The 18,828-nt window shown below is 38.8% G+C and overlaps 2 protein-coding genes across 2 annotated transcripts in view; both read left to right on the top strand.

Annotated features, from left to right (window-relative positions):
- Nucleotides 1–1,112: 1,112 nt before the first annotated feature.
- Nucleotides 1,113–14,225, top strand: LOC117293108 (U4/U6 small nuclear ribonucleoprotein Prp31-like). The gene is made up of 12 exons (XM_033775326.1): nt 1,113–1,261; nt 3,056–3,297; nt 3,729–3,786; nt 4,077–4,160; nt 4,600–4,697; nt 5,392–5,550; nt 7,099–7,216; nt 7,769–7,926; nt 8,792–9,009; nt 10,021–10,222; nt 10,992–11,090; nt 12,113–14,225. Exons 2-12 carry the CDS (start codon nt 3,121–3,123, stop codon nt 12,221–12,223), a joined length of 1,482 nt encoding a protein of 493 aa, XP_033631217.1. The 5' UTR covers nt 1,113–1,261; nt 3,056–3,120; the 3' UTR covers nt 12,224–14,225.
- A 1,132-nt stretch (nt 14,226–15,357) lies between these two features.
- LOC117292508 (GPI inositol-deacylase-like) overlaps nt 15,358–18,828 on the top strand; it is a 34,451-nt gene continuing 30,980 nt past the window's right edge. Inside the window, exons 1-3 of the mRNA XM_033774576.1 lie at nt 15,358–15,573; nt 16,925–17,013; nt 18,516–18,580. Of these exons, the coding sequence (XP_033630467.1) occupies nt 15,442–15,573; nt 16,925–17,013; nt 18,516–18,580 (286 nt within the window). The 5' untranslated portion in view covers nt 15,358–15,441. The remainder of the gene's footprint in view (nt 15,574–16,924; nt 17,014–18,515; nt 18,581–18,828) is intronic.

Here is an 18,828-nt window from a genome sequence, read left to right as displayed (position 1 = left end):
TGCCATTTTAAAGTAAAAACTGACTTTTGAATTGTAGAAATACAAGAAAGATTTATATTCACTGCATAGTGAAAAAATATATTGTTTATAAAATAATAATAATAATAATAATAATAATAATAATGTCTATGTACAAAAATAGTACTCCCTAAGTATCAAAATAGGTAGTATCTTTCAATATTCCACATTAGTTTGTGATCAAAGGTGATATTTGTTAAAATTTAAAACATTTAGTTTTTTTTGTTTTTTTTTACAGAATCCTTCTTATATTTTTGTCGGTCAGTTGATCGCCACTCAGGTAAAATTAAGTATTATCCTCAGGCTTTTTTGTAATTCCATATTAATGTGTGATCCATGATTGTACTCAAAGTGATGTGCTTTTACACTTTAAAATGTTACTTTGAAATAAATATCTTTTGACATTCATCTTTCTGTGCAACATGTTTTTTTTTTGGGGGGGGGGTCAAAAAGTTGGTAACGACCATTCTTTGAAGTTCCATGTGTTGCAAATGGTATTTTATGCAATGAGGATTCACACATAATTATCATTGCCCGTAATATGCCCAGCTGGCTTGACACTATGGGAGATGATTATGGTAATTAGTGTACCCTCACAGGCCTGTATGCTTCGTGTTTGAAAGGGAAAGGGCATCAAGGCATTTTGTTCTTGGTGATGGGCACCCTTTGATGAAAGTATCACTGTCGGGCCTTCCCTCAAATTCTTTTGACTAATGATTTTTGGGGGATCATGCAATTAAAAATAAAATAGACAGTGTATTTATGATAAGTTATCAGAACTTGGGGGTAAATTTAGGATTTAAAGTTGGCCCTATCTGGCTTAAGGTGGGAGTGAAAAAAAAGTGCTTAATGAAAACTGCTCAAGCCAGTAAGGAAAATGCAGACTTTTACTTGATGGGGTAATTGGCAAACATTCTAAACGGTTGACCTGCCAAAAGTTGAATATAATTCTGAAGTTTAGTTTTCCAAAAATATATTTGTTTGGTTTTCAAAAGGTTTAGAGACTTAAAAGTATTTATAAAGTATTTTTGAAAAGGGTGGCATGTTCCCAGGTGCACACGTAAAATAAAAAGTTCGCTCAACAGAGGGCGCTATATAAATGACTAAAAAAACGTCTGCTTCTCGTTTTTACACTCGTCTTGACTTTGTCAATGAAATTTGTCAGTCGTTAGCTTTGGAAGTTTTGGAAGAAACACACTGAATGAGGAATTGGAATAAAGTCTCCTCATACAGGCCAACAGCTGTAAGTTAAATGAATAACGTTTAGAACAATTTGTTTTGGGTTTAAAATAATTATCAGACATTAATTCAGGAGAAAAATTGCAGAATTAAAACTTATTTGTCCAGATTCCGGACAGTTCGTGCTCGCCAGTTCATGTTTTCATCATCATCATTCATCTTCCTAATCCTATAGTCATGATAGTGGGTTGTTCTAAAACCCCCTCGACCCCCATGACCCACAACCCACGACCCACGACCCCCTCGACCCTCGACTTTTGTGCGATCTTTTTTTCTGTACACCGAAATTGCCACAGTTCACAACCTCAGCCAATCACGCACACAATTTTGTATGCTGACGACGTCGACTACCATGCCTCGCACATCACAACAACAGCGTACGAGACAGACCATCATACACAAGTATTATGCACGAACCATACTTCGCGTGATTGGCTGCTGACATCGGGCCTGTGGCAATTGTGATGTACAGATAAAAAAAATCTCTTGGCCGATCCAAGATTATTATCCCAACTGGGAACCTGTGTGTACCGGTATTTTACTATCGCCCGAATACGATTACGTCCAACTCACGTGATGATCAGGCAGACCCATTTCCGGCCGATCACTCCCGTATGTGTACTATTCCTCAATGGTACTAATTGCTCTAAAGTCTAAAGCGGAGCTGTAGGTTGTAGACCCAACCGACCAAATGGCCACACGGACGTGTTTGGGGTCCAAATCAGTGTGCACGTGACGTGTGGAAGCGGAGAGTAAATACTCCCAATTCTGTGTGGCTGATGCAGATAAATTTAAACCGCAGTCTCAGACTTGAAATCAAGTCTAGTCGTGGAAGGAAGTTGCGTCGCGGATCACACATTGTAAATTCTAAATCGGGGACTTAATTCTTACTCGGCCGTAAAGCGACATTATGAATTCGGAATTGGGACATTCTTCGAACACGGGGCGGACGTCGAGGGGTCGTGGGTCGAGGTTTTTTTAGAACAACCCTCCTATACTGTGTAGAAACCTCCTCTGGAGTATACTCGCACATTGGTTGAGGTGCAAACTAGCAGGTGCAGACATAAACTCAAGGCATAAAAAGATACGCATACTGTGCAAGTAAAAGCATTAATTAAAGCATTTTGTGTGGGGGGAAACCAGTCATCTCCCCCCCTGCAAGTCACCCCGCAAAGTCGACACCTGCAAAGTCGCCCCAGCAAGCTCGCTCCCTGCACTCCATGTACAAACTCACCCTCCCCCTAGACCCAGTAACTGGGGCGCTGTACTCCTTTGGATAACTTTCCGTATGGCGCCACCACTTTTTCACTAATTTTTAAAGAAAGGGATATCTCACTGAGGTAAGTTAGATACTATTACTATATTATTTCATATCGAATGAAAATGTGCTGGCGCCATAAGGACACTTTTCCACTCCTTTTACTGGGTCTACCCTCCCCCCTAAACTAATGTCGCTCCCAAGCTGTGTCACTCACTGGGGGATGGGACAATAGATGTATTTTTTAACAATATTAGTTTCAATCTTTACCGAAGTCAAAACTCCGTGGGGCAACAAGCATGCTTTTTTTACACAAAAGCGTGGCACCTTGTGTGTAGTCGACGACCGACCCGTTGGGTAGGCTCAGTGAGTGCGAGTTCAACCATTGCTCAACCTTTGCTACCTACTATCTAGATAGTTTCGCTGATCATTTTTATAGCACATTTAGCATTTCTTTAAAGTTTTCAAGGAACATGAACTGATTGCTGACAGATCTCAGGCCAAGTCAATGATTAATGAACATGGTTTTTCACTGTTTAGGTGTTGTAAGAAAGAAGCATATAGTTTGCCCTGACTAGACCATCCTGCAGTAGCGGACACTCATCATGTCTCTTGCGGATGAGCTTCTTGCAGATTTGGAGGAGATTGCAGAGGAGGGGGAGGAGCTAGAGGCCATTAATGAGGAGGATGAAGACATTGAAGATGTACAAGATATCGCCATGGACATTGATACTAGGGTGGACTCGATCAAGTCTATTGCTAAGCTCAGACACAGCAAAGAGGTATGGGTTGAACTAAACAGACTTGTCCTAGTCCACAGTTAAGTTAAAGCTGTGCTAAGTTTCCAAACTAACTGCTTCATGTTCGATTACATGCATATACATCAAACTTTATGGTGGTCATTTATAAATTGCATGCCTAAAATCACTTTGGAGCATCTTCCTTTTTTGTTGGTTAGGTGGGATGGCTGAGATCCTGTTCGTCCTTTTTTGTTCAATCCCTACTGATTCAAACGCATTTGTCTACTAAATTCTATTGACCACAAGCCTTGCACTCTTTTGCTTGAATCTTTTTCTTTTTGGTAACATTGTCTAAGATATTTCTTTTAAGTGTTTCATATTTTGTTGTTCTTATAGAGGCTCCTTCATTATGTCCTATAGATATATATAAATGTCTCATATTTATTATTTTTATGATTATTTTTTTATAATAGTTGGCAAACGTGATGACCCAGATAGAACACTTTCAAGAAAATCCTCGCAAAGAAGAAGGTAAGAGAATATCAAATAGACAAACACGTTCCAGTAATATTATCAGTGCAATGAGAGAGTGTCCTGTAGCTACTAGCTCGGTGGTCTAGTGGTAAGACATGTCTTAGGGTTTGAATCCTGCCCAAGTGATTTGCCCTTGTTTTTTTACACGGCTCGGGATGGGGGGTGGAGGGTTGATGCGTGTTTAGTGCTTGATATGCATCGGTGTGGGGTGGGGGTAAAGACAAGTTATGTCCTATGACCCCAATGCAAAACTGACATCTATTGTATTTTTGTTTTCTTGTTTGCAGTTGTTGGTCCTGTAGAAGCTGATCCAGAGTATATGCTGATTGTTGAAGCTAATAACCTGAGTGTGGAGATTGATAATGAAATCAGTAAGACACAAATTACCAATCAGTTATTTTGTTTTAATATGTATATATTTTTGTATTCCATTCTATTTTATTCTATTCTATTCTATTCTTATGCTGTTTATTTTGTTTACTTTTTTTCTCTTTCTATTTTTTTAATTACAAATCCGACAGCACAATTAGAATTAGCGCAAATAACAGGATAAATTGGAAAATGTGGGAGGCTTTTCTTAAAATGTGCCTGTGTAACTATAGCTTTGATTTTAATAGATAAATTTGCTTCGGGGATAAAGAATATTCATTTTGGTTTAACCCATATATACCAATGTGTGTTTAGCACTACTGTATACTCAGTACTTACCCGAGTTCTGTAAAAAAACTTTGGTAAAAAGCTTTGATTTTATTTCCACAAAATTAACGGTAGTGTTTTTATTCATAATTTGTTGTTGTTTTCTTCCAACAGATATTATTCACAAATTTGTAAGAGACAACTATCAAAAACGGTTCCCTGAGCTGGAATCACTGGTCCCAACACCACAAGAATACCTCAGAACAGTTCGGGTAAAGTTTCAATTATTTGTGATGTTAATGTCATACCTACGCCAATAAAAACGACAAACCTGCCAACTCTCCATTGACTCTGCAGAAAGCCCCTGAAATTAAACCAATCTTTTTGTGTTCCAATGAAGACAAATGAACATTTCCTAGATTACAGAAACTTTTTCCCTTTTTGTTGAATGTTATTTTTCTTAATATCTCACAAATTGTTGCACAGAATTTCCTTGATTGAAGGATGCAAATGTTGGCAGCCTGAAGGCACTGGACACATTTGGTAATTCTTCAAAATATATATTAAAACATATAAACTTACTTGGTTGCGAGCAATGGAGAGCTGTTGATAGTGCAAAACATTGTGAGAAACAGCTCACTCTGAAGTAATTTGTACTTAAAAGAGGTAACTTCTCACCAAAATATTTGAATCGAAGAAAGACCACAGGCATGAATCCTTTCTCGGGCATCTGAAAGCACAAACAAATTGTGCAACAAGGGGATTTTGTCTTTCAATATTTTCTTGCAACTTTGATGACCAATTGAGCCCAAATATTCACATATTTGCTTTTTAATGCATATTTTGGGATAGCTGTCCAGTACCTATGTGTATAACCTAAAACAATCGTCCTTTGATTTTCAGATGTTGCATCCAGGGCAAACTTTTCCTTTTAATATGTTTGCAGTTTTATCTTTGTTTCTTCAGGAACTTGGCAACACCCTTGATAACACCAAGACAAATGAACAGCTCCAAGCCATCTTGACCAATGCTGTGATAATGGTTGTGAGTGTATCAGCCTCTACCACTCAGGGGACTGAGCTATCGGACGAGGAACTAGCCACTGTCTTTGAAGCTTGTGATATGGTAAGAGTCCAATATTGGAGTCATTGCATTTCTTAAAGAGGAGACGGAATATTGGAGTCATTGCATTTCTTAAAGAGGAGACGGACAGTCGCCAGACACACAAGGCCTGAAGGCCACTTCAAGGTGTGGGCTACAATTAGTTTTGTCCAGAGGCCGTTGCCACCTACTCCTAGGGCTGAAACAGGGTTACCCCTTTTACAGTCCATACGGATGTAGGCTTGGGTATCATCAGTCCGAAGCCTGGCCGGTAGAGTAGAAAGCACTACATTCCCAATTTCACGTAGCAAGTGTCACAACCGAGATTTGAACCCACACTCTGCTGATCGAACACCAGAGCTTGAATCTGGTGCTCTTAACCCTTAGCTACGGGGCTATTCACACAGTAATCCCCTGGTGCTGAATTTCCTGTGTGCCGCCACTAAAATGCACATACATTTTTCCCTCAAGACTTTTACTCTGTGAAGAAAGTGTTTTGGGCTAAATTGCAAAATAAGTTTTATACTCAGTATTTTATTTCCCATCTAATGCAGTAAACATTTTGTTTTGTGGATAAAGAATAACCGAGATACGCTTATTTCATTACCACTGTTCTAACACCGGCCGCCAAGCCTAGTTGCTGTCGATTTTCATCGGGGCCATCGTCCGATCCAGACCCATCGCTGCTGCCATCAGACGCATTGTCGTGTTCATGTACATCGTTATCGTTGACACATGCACAGTACACGTACACAGTACACGTACAGCACTATCAACACATCAAAATCTCTCGAAAAAAGCTCATCAAAGTCTGATTCTCCAGAGTCTGAGTCCTGAAAATTTTCCAGAAATGCTGCATGGACGTCCATTGTGTCCCCCTTTTGTCTTAGCGTACAGCTTTTTGATCGGAAATTGTGAGAAAATTTGGGACAAAAGATCGTTTTTTTCCAGATGAAATATCGTTGCATACATGTATAGCTAGATACATGCAGCTGGATGAGGGTCAGGGGTCAATAGTTTCCCAGAATGCCTAATCTATTTACTCGCAGTACTGCTGGGCGACTGGAGTCGCCGACAGCGTGCAGGGAATAAACAAGCTCGGCGACTGTGGTCGCCGATAGCGCGCAAAGGGTCATGACAAAGTGTATGGTATGAAGGAGTTGAGGTACATGGTACCTGTTTGTTTTGTATAGAAATGACTACCTCCTTAGTCTGATGAAAAATTTGTTTAGTGGATGGTTGATGTTAGTTGACCACCTCGGCTTCAGATATAGAACCCATCATGATTACAAGTTACATCCAGGGCCTAATTTCACAAAGCTGTTACGCAGAAAATACTACATGACAAATTTCTTTGTTGCAAACATTGAGTGGGGCACCAGTTGCAGCAATGTAAACTTGGCTGGTCCTGTTTCTGTTCAGCAATACTTTTCTGTGCTTAGCAGGTTTTTGTGCTTGACAGGCTTCATGAATTTGGGCTATGGTCTATGTCTTACCCTAGGATCCAAATGTCTGTGTCATACCCTTGTTGTTATTATAATATCTAAAAAAATTCTGTTGTTTGATACACAGGCATTTGATTTGAATGAAGCCAAGTCAAGAATCCAAGCCTATGTAGAATCTCGTATGTCCTTCATTGCACCAAACCTGTCTGCTATAATCGGATCATCAACAGCGGCCAAGATCATGGGTAAGATCTCTTTAATGTACTCTGGGCAGAAGTAAATAATGAGAATAGCTGTTTCTCCCCTTCTCTATTCTCAAAGTTTGTTATTAAGGTATTATTTAACAGTGTTCTGAAAAAGTTTTAATTTTGACTTTTGAAAGTGTGCAGATACTGTGATTGGCTGCATATTGCGCCACATCACCTTGTCCATGGTGCTATGTAAAGTAAATGGTCTCATTACTTCATGCTCCACAATACCTTATCGAAAAAGGAAGGGGTTTATTGCCCCGGTTTATTGCCTCTGGTTTGATTGGCTGCATATTAAACTACATCAACTTGTGAACCATTTAAACCATAATGCTATGTAAAGAAATAATTGACATACTTCAACACGTAGTTCCACACACTTTTAACGAAAAATACTGAGCGCTTTGAGACGCCCATCGTGAGTAGACAAGCGTTACATATGAACTGCATACAATTAACTGAATTATTATATGAGTGCTATATTTAAAAGCCACTATAATATTATTGTTATTATTATTACTATAAATTTTTTGGTTTGTTTTTGTTCAGGTGCTGCTGGAGGGTTAACCAATCTATCTAAGATGCCATCCTGTAATATATTGGTCCTTGGAGCACAGCGTAAGACACTATCAGGCTTCTCTAGTGTAGCCACAAACCCACACACAGGTTACATCTACTACAGTGACATTGTACAAGCAACAAATCCTGTAAGTTCAATGAGTTACTTTCTATGTCACTCCAAGGAATTAGATCAAATGTTGTGAGACATGTGCATGTTGTGGTGTGTCGTGACCGCCCTTACTGCAAAGCTAAGATTGAATTTCATCCATGCATCATTTCAAATCATACTCATGTGCTCATATTCAACACTTTATGGAGACCAAGGACTAAACAAAAAAGGGGAAATAAAAAGACGGGGTAATTCTGAAGACTGGGTGCTCCACAAGGCAATTTGTGTACAAAGTCTTTGGGAAACTAAAAGCAGGGACAAAGAGACAACAAAAGATTGCTCCACAAGGATGCATTTTTGAGAAGGTGGGTACACAGTTTCCCGCAAATCCTACTCATGTACATGTACATGGTGTTATTGCAAACCTTACTAGATTGCATCTCAACCATGCAAAGTTTCAAATCCAGCTCATGTACATGGTGTTATTGCAAACCTTACTAGATTGCATCTCAACCATGCAAAGTTTCAAATCCAGCTCATGTACATGGTGTTATTGCAAACCTTACTAGATTGTATCTCAACCATGCAAAGTTTCAATTCCAGCTCATGTACATGGTGTTATTGCAAACCTTACTAGATTGCATCTCAACCATGCAAAGTTTCAAATCCAGCTCATGTACATGGTGTTATTGCAAACCTTACTAGATTGTATCTCAACCATGCAAAGTTTCAATTCCAGCTCATGTACATGGTGTTATTGCAAACCTTACTAGATTGCATCTCAACCATGCAACGTTTCAAATCCTACTCTTGTACATAGTGTTATTGCAAGGTTTACTAGACTGTATCTCCACCATGCAAAGTTTTGAATCCCAGTTTGTTATGTATGTTTTCCTGCCCAGGATTTGAGAAAGAAAGCAGCCCGCCTTGTTTCAGGGAAATGCACCCTAGCTGCAAGAGTTGACAGCTTCCATGAAAGTCCTAATGCCACCATTGGTTTCAACCTCAAAGAGGATATTGACAACAGGTTAGCTAAGCTGCAGGAGCCTCCTCCACCCAAACAGGCTAAGGCATTACCTGCACCTATCGACGTCAGCAGGAAAAAACGTGGTGGAAGAAGGTAAGTCTAGTTAAAGACACTAGATACTATTGCGATTACTCAAAATAATTATTAACATAAAACCTTACTTGGTAACAATTAATTGGGAGATGTTGATAGTATACAACATTATGAGAAACAGCTCCCTCTGAAGTAACGTAGTTTTCGAGAAAGAAGTAATTTTCCACGAATTTGATTTCAAGACTTCATAATTAGATTTTGAGGTCTCGAAATCAAGCATCTGAAAGCACACAACGTCGTGTGACAAGGCCGTTTTTTTCTTTCATTGTTATCTTGCAACTTCAACGACTAATTGAGCTCAAATTTTCACAGGTTTATTATTTTGTGCATAAGTTGAGTTACACCTAGTGAGAAGACTGGTCTTTGACTATTACCAATAGTGTCCAGTGTCTTCAAACTTTACTTTAATGTTTACTAAACCTTACATTGCACTGCTGAGTGATATAACCGAGATGTTAATTGCACCAACTCAAGTTCTGGGGTGTGTTCCACTTACGCAACCGTTGCAAACGTTGGTGCATGTTTACCAACAATTTTGAAGGGGAACAAGTTGTGAAGGCCAACGTTGACAAACAATAGCAACCATAGGTGAACGTACTTCTGAGGTGTTGTTGGGTGGTTTTATAATGGTGGACAACAACACGATGACAGAACAGTAGGCATACGTTATTATTTTCTTGTCACAAAAGTAATTTTGTGTGTTTTCGGTGGTTGTTAACGCAGTCAGGTGATGATTTGATGTCATAATGTTCAAAAGGCCTAAAATATACCTACAATACAGCAAAAACCACTGTTACAAAAAAACTACATACGATGTCGCCAACCTCATTACAGAGCACCACCATATTGACATCATGAAAGACGCAACCAATTGTTCCAACCAAAAAAACTTTTGTGCGAGCGGTTGGACTATATGTATGCGCAAGTGGAACGCATCCTAGGTGTAAACAGATTAAGGATTTGTGACCTCTCAAAATTCCAATCATTACTTTCTCATCCTGACCTTTCCAGAGTCCGTAAGATGAAAGAGAAGCTAGGAATGACAAGTATGCGCAAGGCGGCTAATCGCATGTCATTTGGTGAGATAGAGGATGATGCTTATCAAGAGGATCTGGGCTTCTCTTTAGGGCAAGTTGGCAAGGGTGGAACCGGAAGGATACGAGGTCCGACTGTCGATAATAAAACACAGGTCAAGATATCCAAGAGTCTTCAGGTAGGTTGACAGTTTAGGGTTAATCTTTGAACAATGATATGCATTACTCTCTTTGATCTCTCCATACTGTACATTTTCTTTGATTGTAAATACCTTTATATACTCTGTCCACTGTAACATTGTTTATGCATTCTGTAATGCTGTGTTAAGTGTTGACTGTATGGAAATAAATATGAATTGAATTGAATTGAAAACCTGCCACCACAGCAAGCAGTTTAATTATTGATGTTCATACAAGATATCTGTCAAGATAGACTCTTAAACTCTTTTGCACTAACGTTCATCTAACAGCGTTATAGTCGAGACCCGATACTCCGAGACCAAGACCAAGTCATGAAGGTTCGGGACCAGATGGTCAAGCCAAGACTTTGACAATAAAGGTTCTAGAAAAAGCATAGATTAAGCATCAGTTGAAGTGCTTTCATTGCCCATTGGTAGCTATACGCCTCTCTTAATATTCATGCATGACGTCATAATTCTAACCCAAAATGAGGTTCAGGCGCACGTCCGCCACCACTTGAAGTGGCTGCGTGTCCCTATGGCCTCGTTTTGGAATAGAATTGTGTCATACTCATGCATAAATATTGAAAGAAGCAAATAGGATCCAAATGTGCCTCTTGAAACTGGCATGTACATGTACATGTATGCAGGGGTCTTGGGTCAGGTCTCAAACTGAGAATGAAGTGCTAATCACACATCAATATAGGGTATTCCAAAGTAAAACAATATTAACATTTAATAGTAACACCTTCTGTTCTATTGTAAACAGCGCAAGTTACAGAGACAACAGACACATGGAGGGAAGTCAACGGTAAGAGGCCGTGAGACATCTGGTACAGCATCCAGTGTGGCGTTCACACCCCTACAGGTATGCTAGCTAATACAAATTAATGTTTAAATGATATCAAAGTCTTTTCATTTGATTTTGAAACTTTGCATGGTGGAAATAATATAACTGGGTGGGGTTTGCTATAGCACCATGTGAAAATCTCTTTTGAGTAGCGTTTGTTCTGAAAGTTCTGATGGTTGACATTTCAATGTATCTCCTGAAGAGGATCACAGCATATTGAGTGATCAAAACATTGAGCTGTCGAACAGTGGTTCGTTTCAGAGAAAGAGATTTACACATGGTGCTACCACAAACTTCAACTAATAATACTCCAACCATGCAAAGTTTCAAACCCTACTTATTAAAAGTTAATGGAATATTTTCTATTTTGGGTTGAACAAAGTCAAATTTACAAGAGCTTGATTTGAACCTGAGACATCTGGATTAATGTACTTGAGCTTTACCAACTATGGCTTGCATCTAACCTTTTGTAGGCAGTCTCCATAATTTGTCAATATCTTTGTTTGGGGTGCCAGTCAGAAGCCACCAACTCTGAAACTAACATATAACCATTCCTCGATTGAAGGGAAATATAGCTGTCTAAAATTGAGATACATATTTCTTATTTTAGTCTCTTTGTTTTGTAGATATCAGGCATTCAGTTTTCAGAAATTTAGTCAAGTTCTGGTTTCTTTAACCCTTTTAAGCCCTTTTCACACGGTTCTATTCCCGGGGGCAATCCCGTGGAAAAGCGGCCCGACCTTTCACACTTGGATCACTTTGCCCCTGATCTACCGAGGCAAATGGGCATACCCCAGCAACACTTGCTCCGGAGTAGGGTTAAGCGGTAAAACCCTGGGGTATTCTCGAAATGTCCAACCAGAACCCTGTGGAATAGGGACCTAGGCAGGAACTGTAAAACTGCACCATGGGGTAGAAAAAGTCATGGGCCTTCCCAGGGGTGTAAGCGACACAGTGGGACGAGGGCTTTAATGTGCAATTTCTTTTGTGTAGTTGTGATTCAATTATAAACCCTGCGTTTTGTCATATATTTTTTGTAGGGTCTGGAAATTGTGAATCCGCATGCAGCAGAGAAGAAGAACTCGGAGGAAAGTGTCGGATATTTCTCAACAACGACAGGATTTAAGAAAGTAATGTCTGCCGCAAAGTGATTTAAGAGAGAACCTCTTGTTGTATTGAACAATCCAAAGTTGACCAACTATTTGGAACTATTTAACAACACAGATTGCATATATGCTGGCATGACTGTGCACAGAACTAACTACAGACTGTGGCTATTCACTACATGACTTTGTATTGCTGGCTGGCATAGTGTATCTATCACTCAAAACCATGTAGATGATGTTTGTCATGCAGTAGGAAGGTTGACTGTGTACTTTATAGATGCATTCGCCACATGATATCATAGTACGGATATGTATCGTCAGGTAGTAGGAGGGTTGACTTTGTGCTGTGTAAATGCATTTACTACTTGATATCAATTGCCTCGGAAGCTGATGTTGCTACACATAGTAGCAAGCTATGCCTTCTGTGTCCTCATGGAATAGATCTTCGGCATACTATCACCATCTTGGCCATGTTCCTTGTATCCCGTAACAGTAATGAGTGTTAATCTTCATTGGACAAAAAGGAACCAGACTATTTATCCTTCCAGCCTCGGTTTAGTTACATGAATGGGACAAAATCAAATCTATACAAGGGCAACTTACCCTTCTTTTGATGATCAAGTTTTTTCTTGCTAACTTTGATTTGGGCCCAATTTCATAGTGCTTCTTAAGTAGCAGAAAGTGCTTAATAATTTTCTTCTGTGCAAAAATGAGCAGGATATTATTTTATTAATTAGCTGCGAATTATATTTCTTTTGAACAAAATATCAAAAATGCTGAAGTTCATGGCAATGCTTGCTGCGAAATTCTGCGCTCACAGCTATTCTGTTTAGCGCAGATGTCTGTGCTACCGCCCTTAGAATCATGCACTTTAAACGGCACAAAGGTGCACAATTTTGTGGTGATTAGTGCCTGAAATTTTGCCCAGGTTTGGACAAAACTGCGTCTTGAGGCAATTTATATTAAGTTATACAAAAAATCTATTTTGTACAGAGAAGTTGTTATTGTACTTGGGGCGTATGCTTTTTATGTTTTGAAGGCTGCATATTTTGGTTTCATAGCAATATTTTGTTTCCATCTTAGATGGTGTGACCACTGGTGCCAGTCAGTTGTTCAAAAGAAATCTGTAAACTTATTTGTAAAGGCAAGGTTTAATGCCTACTTATAAGCATAATTATTAGGCCTTAAGGCAAAATGTAAAAAAAATACCAGTTGATCGTCCCCTCCCTCATCCTGTTTTGAGGCGCATCCTTTTTTTTTTCTTTTTTTTTTCTTTTACATTTTGTTGTCTTGATTAACTTAATAATCTTTTAAGAATTTGTAACTACAATAAGTAAGTGGTGACTTTAAACAGAAGAAAGTTGGCCAGTTTGAATTAAAATGCTTGGCGGCCACCTTCGAAAGAAATTAAAAAAAGAAAGAAAAAAAAAAGGCCCTCATTCTCCTCTTTTGGGAAAAACCGGACGATCAACTGGTATTTTTTTTAACTTGGCCAATCTTGATACAAATTCATTTCCAAAAGATCAACTTTGCAGTCATTTACTACAATTTTGTCCTTTTTCAGAGTTTTATTATTTTGGGTAAATTTCCCTGGCAAAAACATTCCATAAAGTTTACACTGTTGCAACTGGGGCCCACTCATTTTGTGCTTAAGCAGAGAATTTGTCAAGCAGTACTTTCGGTATATATTTCGTTTGGGGTAAAAGATGGGCCCTGGGCCCAGTCTCACAAAGCATGGAAGTGTACAAACTTATTAAGGACAGAAGGATTTTGCTTAGCAGAAATAGGTTACCAGCCAAAATAGCATAGTTTACATTGCTGCAACTGGTACTCCACGCAATGCTTGCCTAGCACAAAAAAATTGCTGATGAGGTCTATAGCAATAGGGACGAATCTTGTTATAAATAAAACTTAATGCAAATGGTCCTGTTACTGTCAAGGATTCGATGAAGGATTGTGTATTACTGCAATCAGAATAAACAAGTTATTCAATTGTTTTGTTGTACAGTAACATTGATATAAGCCTTGAAGTTCTTAATGCCTTGTACATGAGCTCTAGAGACGAACATTTCTTGTGATTGTTAATTCCCTGTAGGGGATCATGTTCCATTCTGAAAAGCAATGTCAATGCCACAGAATAAGATGTCTCTAATCTCCCCGCCAAAATAAATATCCTCAACCTTTAGATTCATGTTCATTGTATTACCAAATATGGGAGGGCCCGACTTTTTATCATCTGACTCACTGCTGGGCCAAAATTTGTCAAAATTTTAAAGATGAAAAGCTGATTATCTGATAGGGCAGGAACCTATTCACCAGGCCTGAACCTTCAGTAAGTAGAATTCATGTTTGGAAAGAATTTTAGTGATAAAATTAAGCAATTGAGATAAATCAGCTGCAGACCTACCAAGTCTCACGCATTTGGCGTGAGACTCACGCATTTGGGCTCTGTCTCACGCTCACACGCACAGCAACCATTTTCTCACGCATTGGGGCCAGATCGGGAAAAAATTTAACGACAATGCATTGCCAAATCGCACTCGTGTGTACAAGAAGAAGTTGGGCGGCGATGAGCTTTGAAAAACCTCACGCATAGCTGGATTCTGGACTTGGCATCTTTGCAGCTGTGGTAACAAATAACAATTACCCCAAATTTTCAAGTATCGCGTCGTGGTGCTGCATATCCATGCACATTGCAGACGAATTGTTTTTTTTTTTTTTCAGATATGTTTTTCCCTCGAAAAGTAAGTCAATTGTTGAAAGTATGCATTTTCTGCTGAAAATATCCCAATTATGCAATTATCCCAAGTATTAGCACAATAAAATTATCCACTCCCCATTGTACTTTGTGTAGAATTTGTTTAAAGTTTCTGTTTATGGGGTTGTAAAATGTAGCATTTCAAAGGGGGGGCTCCCCATTACCCCTCCCCTCTTCTTTACGCCACTGGATATTATTTGAAGTGATGGGGCGGGGTCAAACTGCGTTTTTTTTTTTACGCGCACCCGGTACCGAGTGTGCTACCCTGACGTTGCATCGTGTAAACGAAATACCTACATACTGGAGGATCTGTCTAAATAAAAAAAATGACCTTTGATCAAGTCTGGATCCTATCATTAATGCAACGCTATTGAAACGGTAAATATTGAAGGAAGCCTAACTATTTTGCCGGTAAATTTACGATCACGATTTTGAGTTGGTGTTTTTTTGCGATCTCATGTCTGCTGCATGTCTGATGAGCGACCGAGGGGTTTGAGTGAAGAAAATGGCCGCTAAAAACAAGATCTTGTGCTCCGTCGTTGTGGCGCTTCTTGCGCTGGGTTTCTACGATGTTTTTGTGAATGTTGAAGACAATGGATGCTCCATGACGTACATGTTTGAGTACCCGTCGTATATTGTAAGTATCCGCAGATTATTTTATTCAGATCTGATTCAGATCCATCCCTATCGAACCCACCATTCCACCAATGGAACCCACTCAGTGGATGCTTTTTTAATACAATACAATAATAGTAAAAGTATGGCGTGCAAAATAAATAAAAAATCTCATTCAATTTGCATTATTTTAAACAAATTTTAATTACATTTTAATGATTGTTGTCCTGAGATTGAGAATAGATGACATAAGTGGCTACTTGATTACAATATCTGGAGATATCACATTCACAAGGCACGACGGTAAAACACCCCAATAGACCTTATGCACATGACGTCATTTCAGTACGGCGCCCCCGCATTGAGGTCAAAAGGAGATTGTTCATTGGTCAATCTATGTGCGTTTTGATTGTTTCGTCACCGTTTGACCTCAAAGATGGCGGCTGGATGACGTCAATGCATAAGGTCTATCAATCCCCTGAAAAGCACAAACACTTCATAACATCTATTTTCCCCCATTTCATACCAGCAATGTTTGGTTTCCATGGTTTCAGGTGTAAGAACCAATCTGTTATATTTTCCCTCTAATATTACGTTAATCGGAATTTATTACACTTACAGTTACACTACACTACAGTCTGCAGTTTATCAAACAATTGTTTTTTTCCTCCATATTGGTGGCACACCATAGAATCCCAAATAGCAACTACATCACGTTAAAATAAAACTCAATCTAGCAGATGATAATTTTGTTTTGAAATTTAGAGGTTGGACAATGTTTCTTTGACTCATTTGAATCTTGGCATAATAATGCACGAGTGATTTATGCCAAAAATTAATAATTTTATAAATGTTTGAGCATAACGTATGACAGGAAACTTTATTCTCAGCATGATTATTAAGCCTGACGAAATTACAGACCATGAGTAAATTGCAGAGCTTCTGTCACTGGCAGAGCTTGCACAGTCTTGCGGTAAACGGGAATCAAAGTTGTGGTTCACAACATGTTACTTGTATGAGGGTCGATTAAATTTGACGATCAATTGTAAATGTATGACAGCGTTGAAATGAAATAATTTCTACAACTTTCTTAAGCATTTATTGTACACACACAGGATTAATTTTAGGATTAATTTGTGCTTAAATTTATGACTTTTAAGTTCAACACAGTCGGAGAAACAGTTGCAACAATGTAAAGTTTATGGAATGTCGGCTGGTAAAATATTTCTGCTAAAAAGCAAGAGTTTTCTATGCTTATAAATTGTTTGTGCATAGTGTTTACAAAATTTAGCCCTGGTATTGACACTTCATCGGGCTATTACGTGGTTTTAAAAGATATTAATATTTATTTCTGGTTTTTTTTTTCCACACAGGCAACCACAATTGATGAGAAGATCAAGCAGAGGTTCCCTCAGTATTCCCTGTTGCTCTATGGAGAAGGGGACTATATCCAACAATCCAGGTAAGTAGATTATCACATCCGTGTGATAAGTGCAAGCGCAAGCGCACTGGACCCAAGCTCTGATGTTTCTGGTCAGCAGAGTGTGGGTTTCAAGTCACGTTCTTGACACTTCAAAATAAGACACAAAACCAATTTTGCTTTGTCCTTCAGATGGGACGTAAAGCAGTTGGTCTCATGTGTTGTTTAATGCACCTAAAAGAACCCAGTTACACTTACTGATAAAAGAAGGTTGCCGGTGTTAATGGCAGCAGCTGCTGACTGCGCCACAGCGCATTGTTTTGTCACATAAATGGGTCTCATAATTCTTAAACTTCAAAATTTGTCTGGAAAAAACAATGATAAGACGCCCGTAAATAAAGCAATAAAACAAAATAATGTATTTTCTATAGAGCCCCACCAAAGACCAGGGCCCAATTTCATAAAACTGTTAATCATAAAATATCGCTTAGCAAATTTGTTCTTTGCTAAGCAAAACGTGAGTGGGGCACCAGTTGCAACAATGCAAACTTCATGGGATTTGGGCTGGTAACCAGCAATATTTGTCTGTGTTTTTTTAAAGCAAATTTGTATGGTTACAGGCTTTATGAAATTTGGCCCTGGATTGTGCTAAACAATCTACATGCAGGAAAAAAGCAGCAGAGAGATAGGCTGTGTCTGAATTGGTGGCTACACTCAGCTATGGCTACGGCTGGATCATCATCACACCATCATGCGTTAAAGTATAGGATATACTTAACACCCATAGCAACAGTTGTAGCCGTAGCTACATATAGCTGCCACTTCTGATACGGCCTTGGATTTGAATGATGTCCAGTATCATAACTTGTTTGGTAAAATAATTACTTATTTGAATTCCTCAGACTGCAACCAGTGTTACTGTGTCATATGGTTCAGGCCAAGATTGTTTTTGCTGTATACGAGACGTGAACATCATGCACAATTCCCAAGAAAATTTGTTTTTCTGTGCTTAAATGGCTGTTGCAGGGATAAACCTTGCAAATTAAGGTCTGGAATTTCATCTTTGAGAGAGCAAGGCCGTTTTTAACTTGCAACTTTTAAGGCATTTCCTTTGAAAAATCTCCAAAACTGTCATATGGGTATCTTTTATGGGGCACCAAGGCCAAGACCAGGGCAACAGAGGCTGGCAACGGGCTCAATGTAATTCCAGGGGTGGATTTCACTCAGAAGTAAAAATCATCGCAAGACAAATTTTCAGTATTACCATAGTGATTTGTATTGTGACATCACACTTAACTAAGCAACTACGATTGATTTGCAGTAAATATCAATCTAAGCTCTTTGTGAAATCGACCTTGGCTTGCCAACCATACCTGCTTCCTTTAAAACAACAAATACTGCACTTCACAGTACATTTAATTTTTGTTCCAATATGTGGTTGAGGTGTGTAATTAAGAAATATGTATTTGTTCTGATGTACCAGAATCCATCCTTTATAATATCAGTGAGTTATCATGATATCTTTTGTTTTTTGTACTTTATAGGGGTTTCAAATTGAAGGGAATACCAGTTCTTTTTATTCCTGGAAATGCTGGAAGCTACAGACAAGGTATGCATTAAGTTACCACCACTAGGATACTGTTGATTATGCACAAACAATAAATGTTTATGAGTGCAATGGTGAGAATTATTTCCAGGTGTAACGATAGAATGCTCCAATCAATGATACGAAGTTCAATGGAACATTCCATCTTTCATTGAATGAAAGTATTCTCTCCATTCTACAACTGCAACACCTTCAATGGTTGTTTTATAACATCAGAGTAGACCTTTGTGTATTTATTTGGTTCAACCAGC

This window comes from Asterias rubens, chromosome 7 (assembly GCF_902459465.1).
Source record: "Asterias rubens chromosome 7, eAstRub1.3, whole genome shotgun sequence".
NCBI lineage: Eukaryota > Metazoa > Echinodermata > Asteroidea > Forcipulatida > Asteriidae > Asterias > Asterias rubens.
This window is presented reverse-complemented; position numbering and strand designations above follow the sequence as displayed.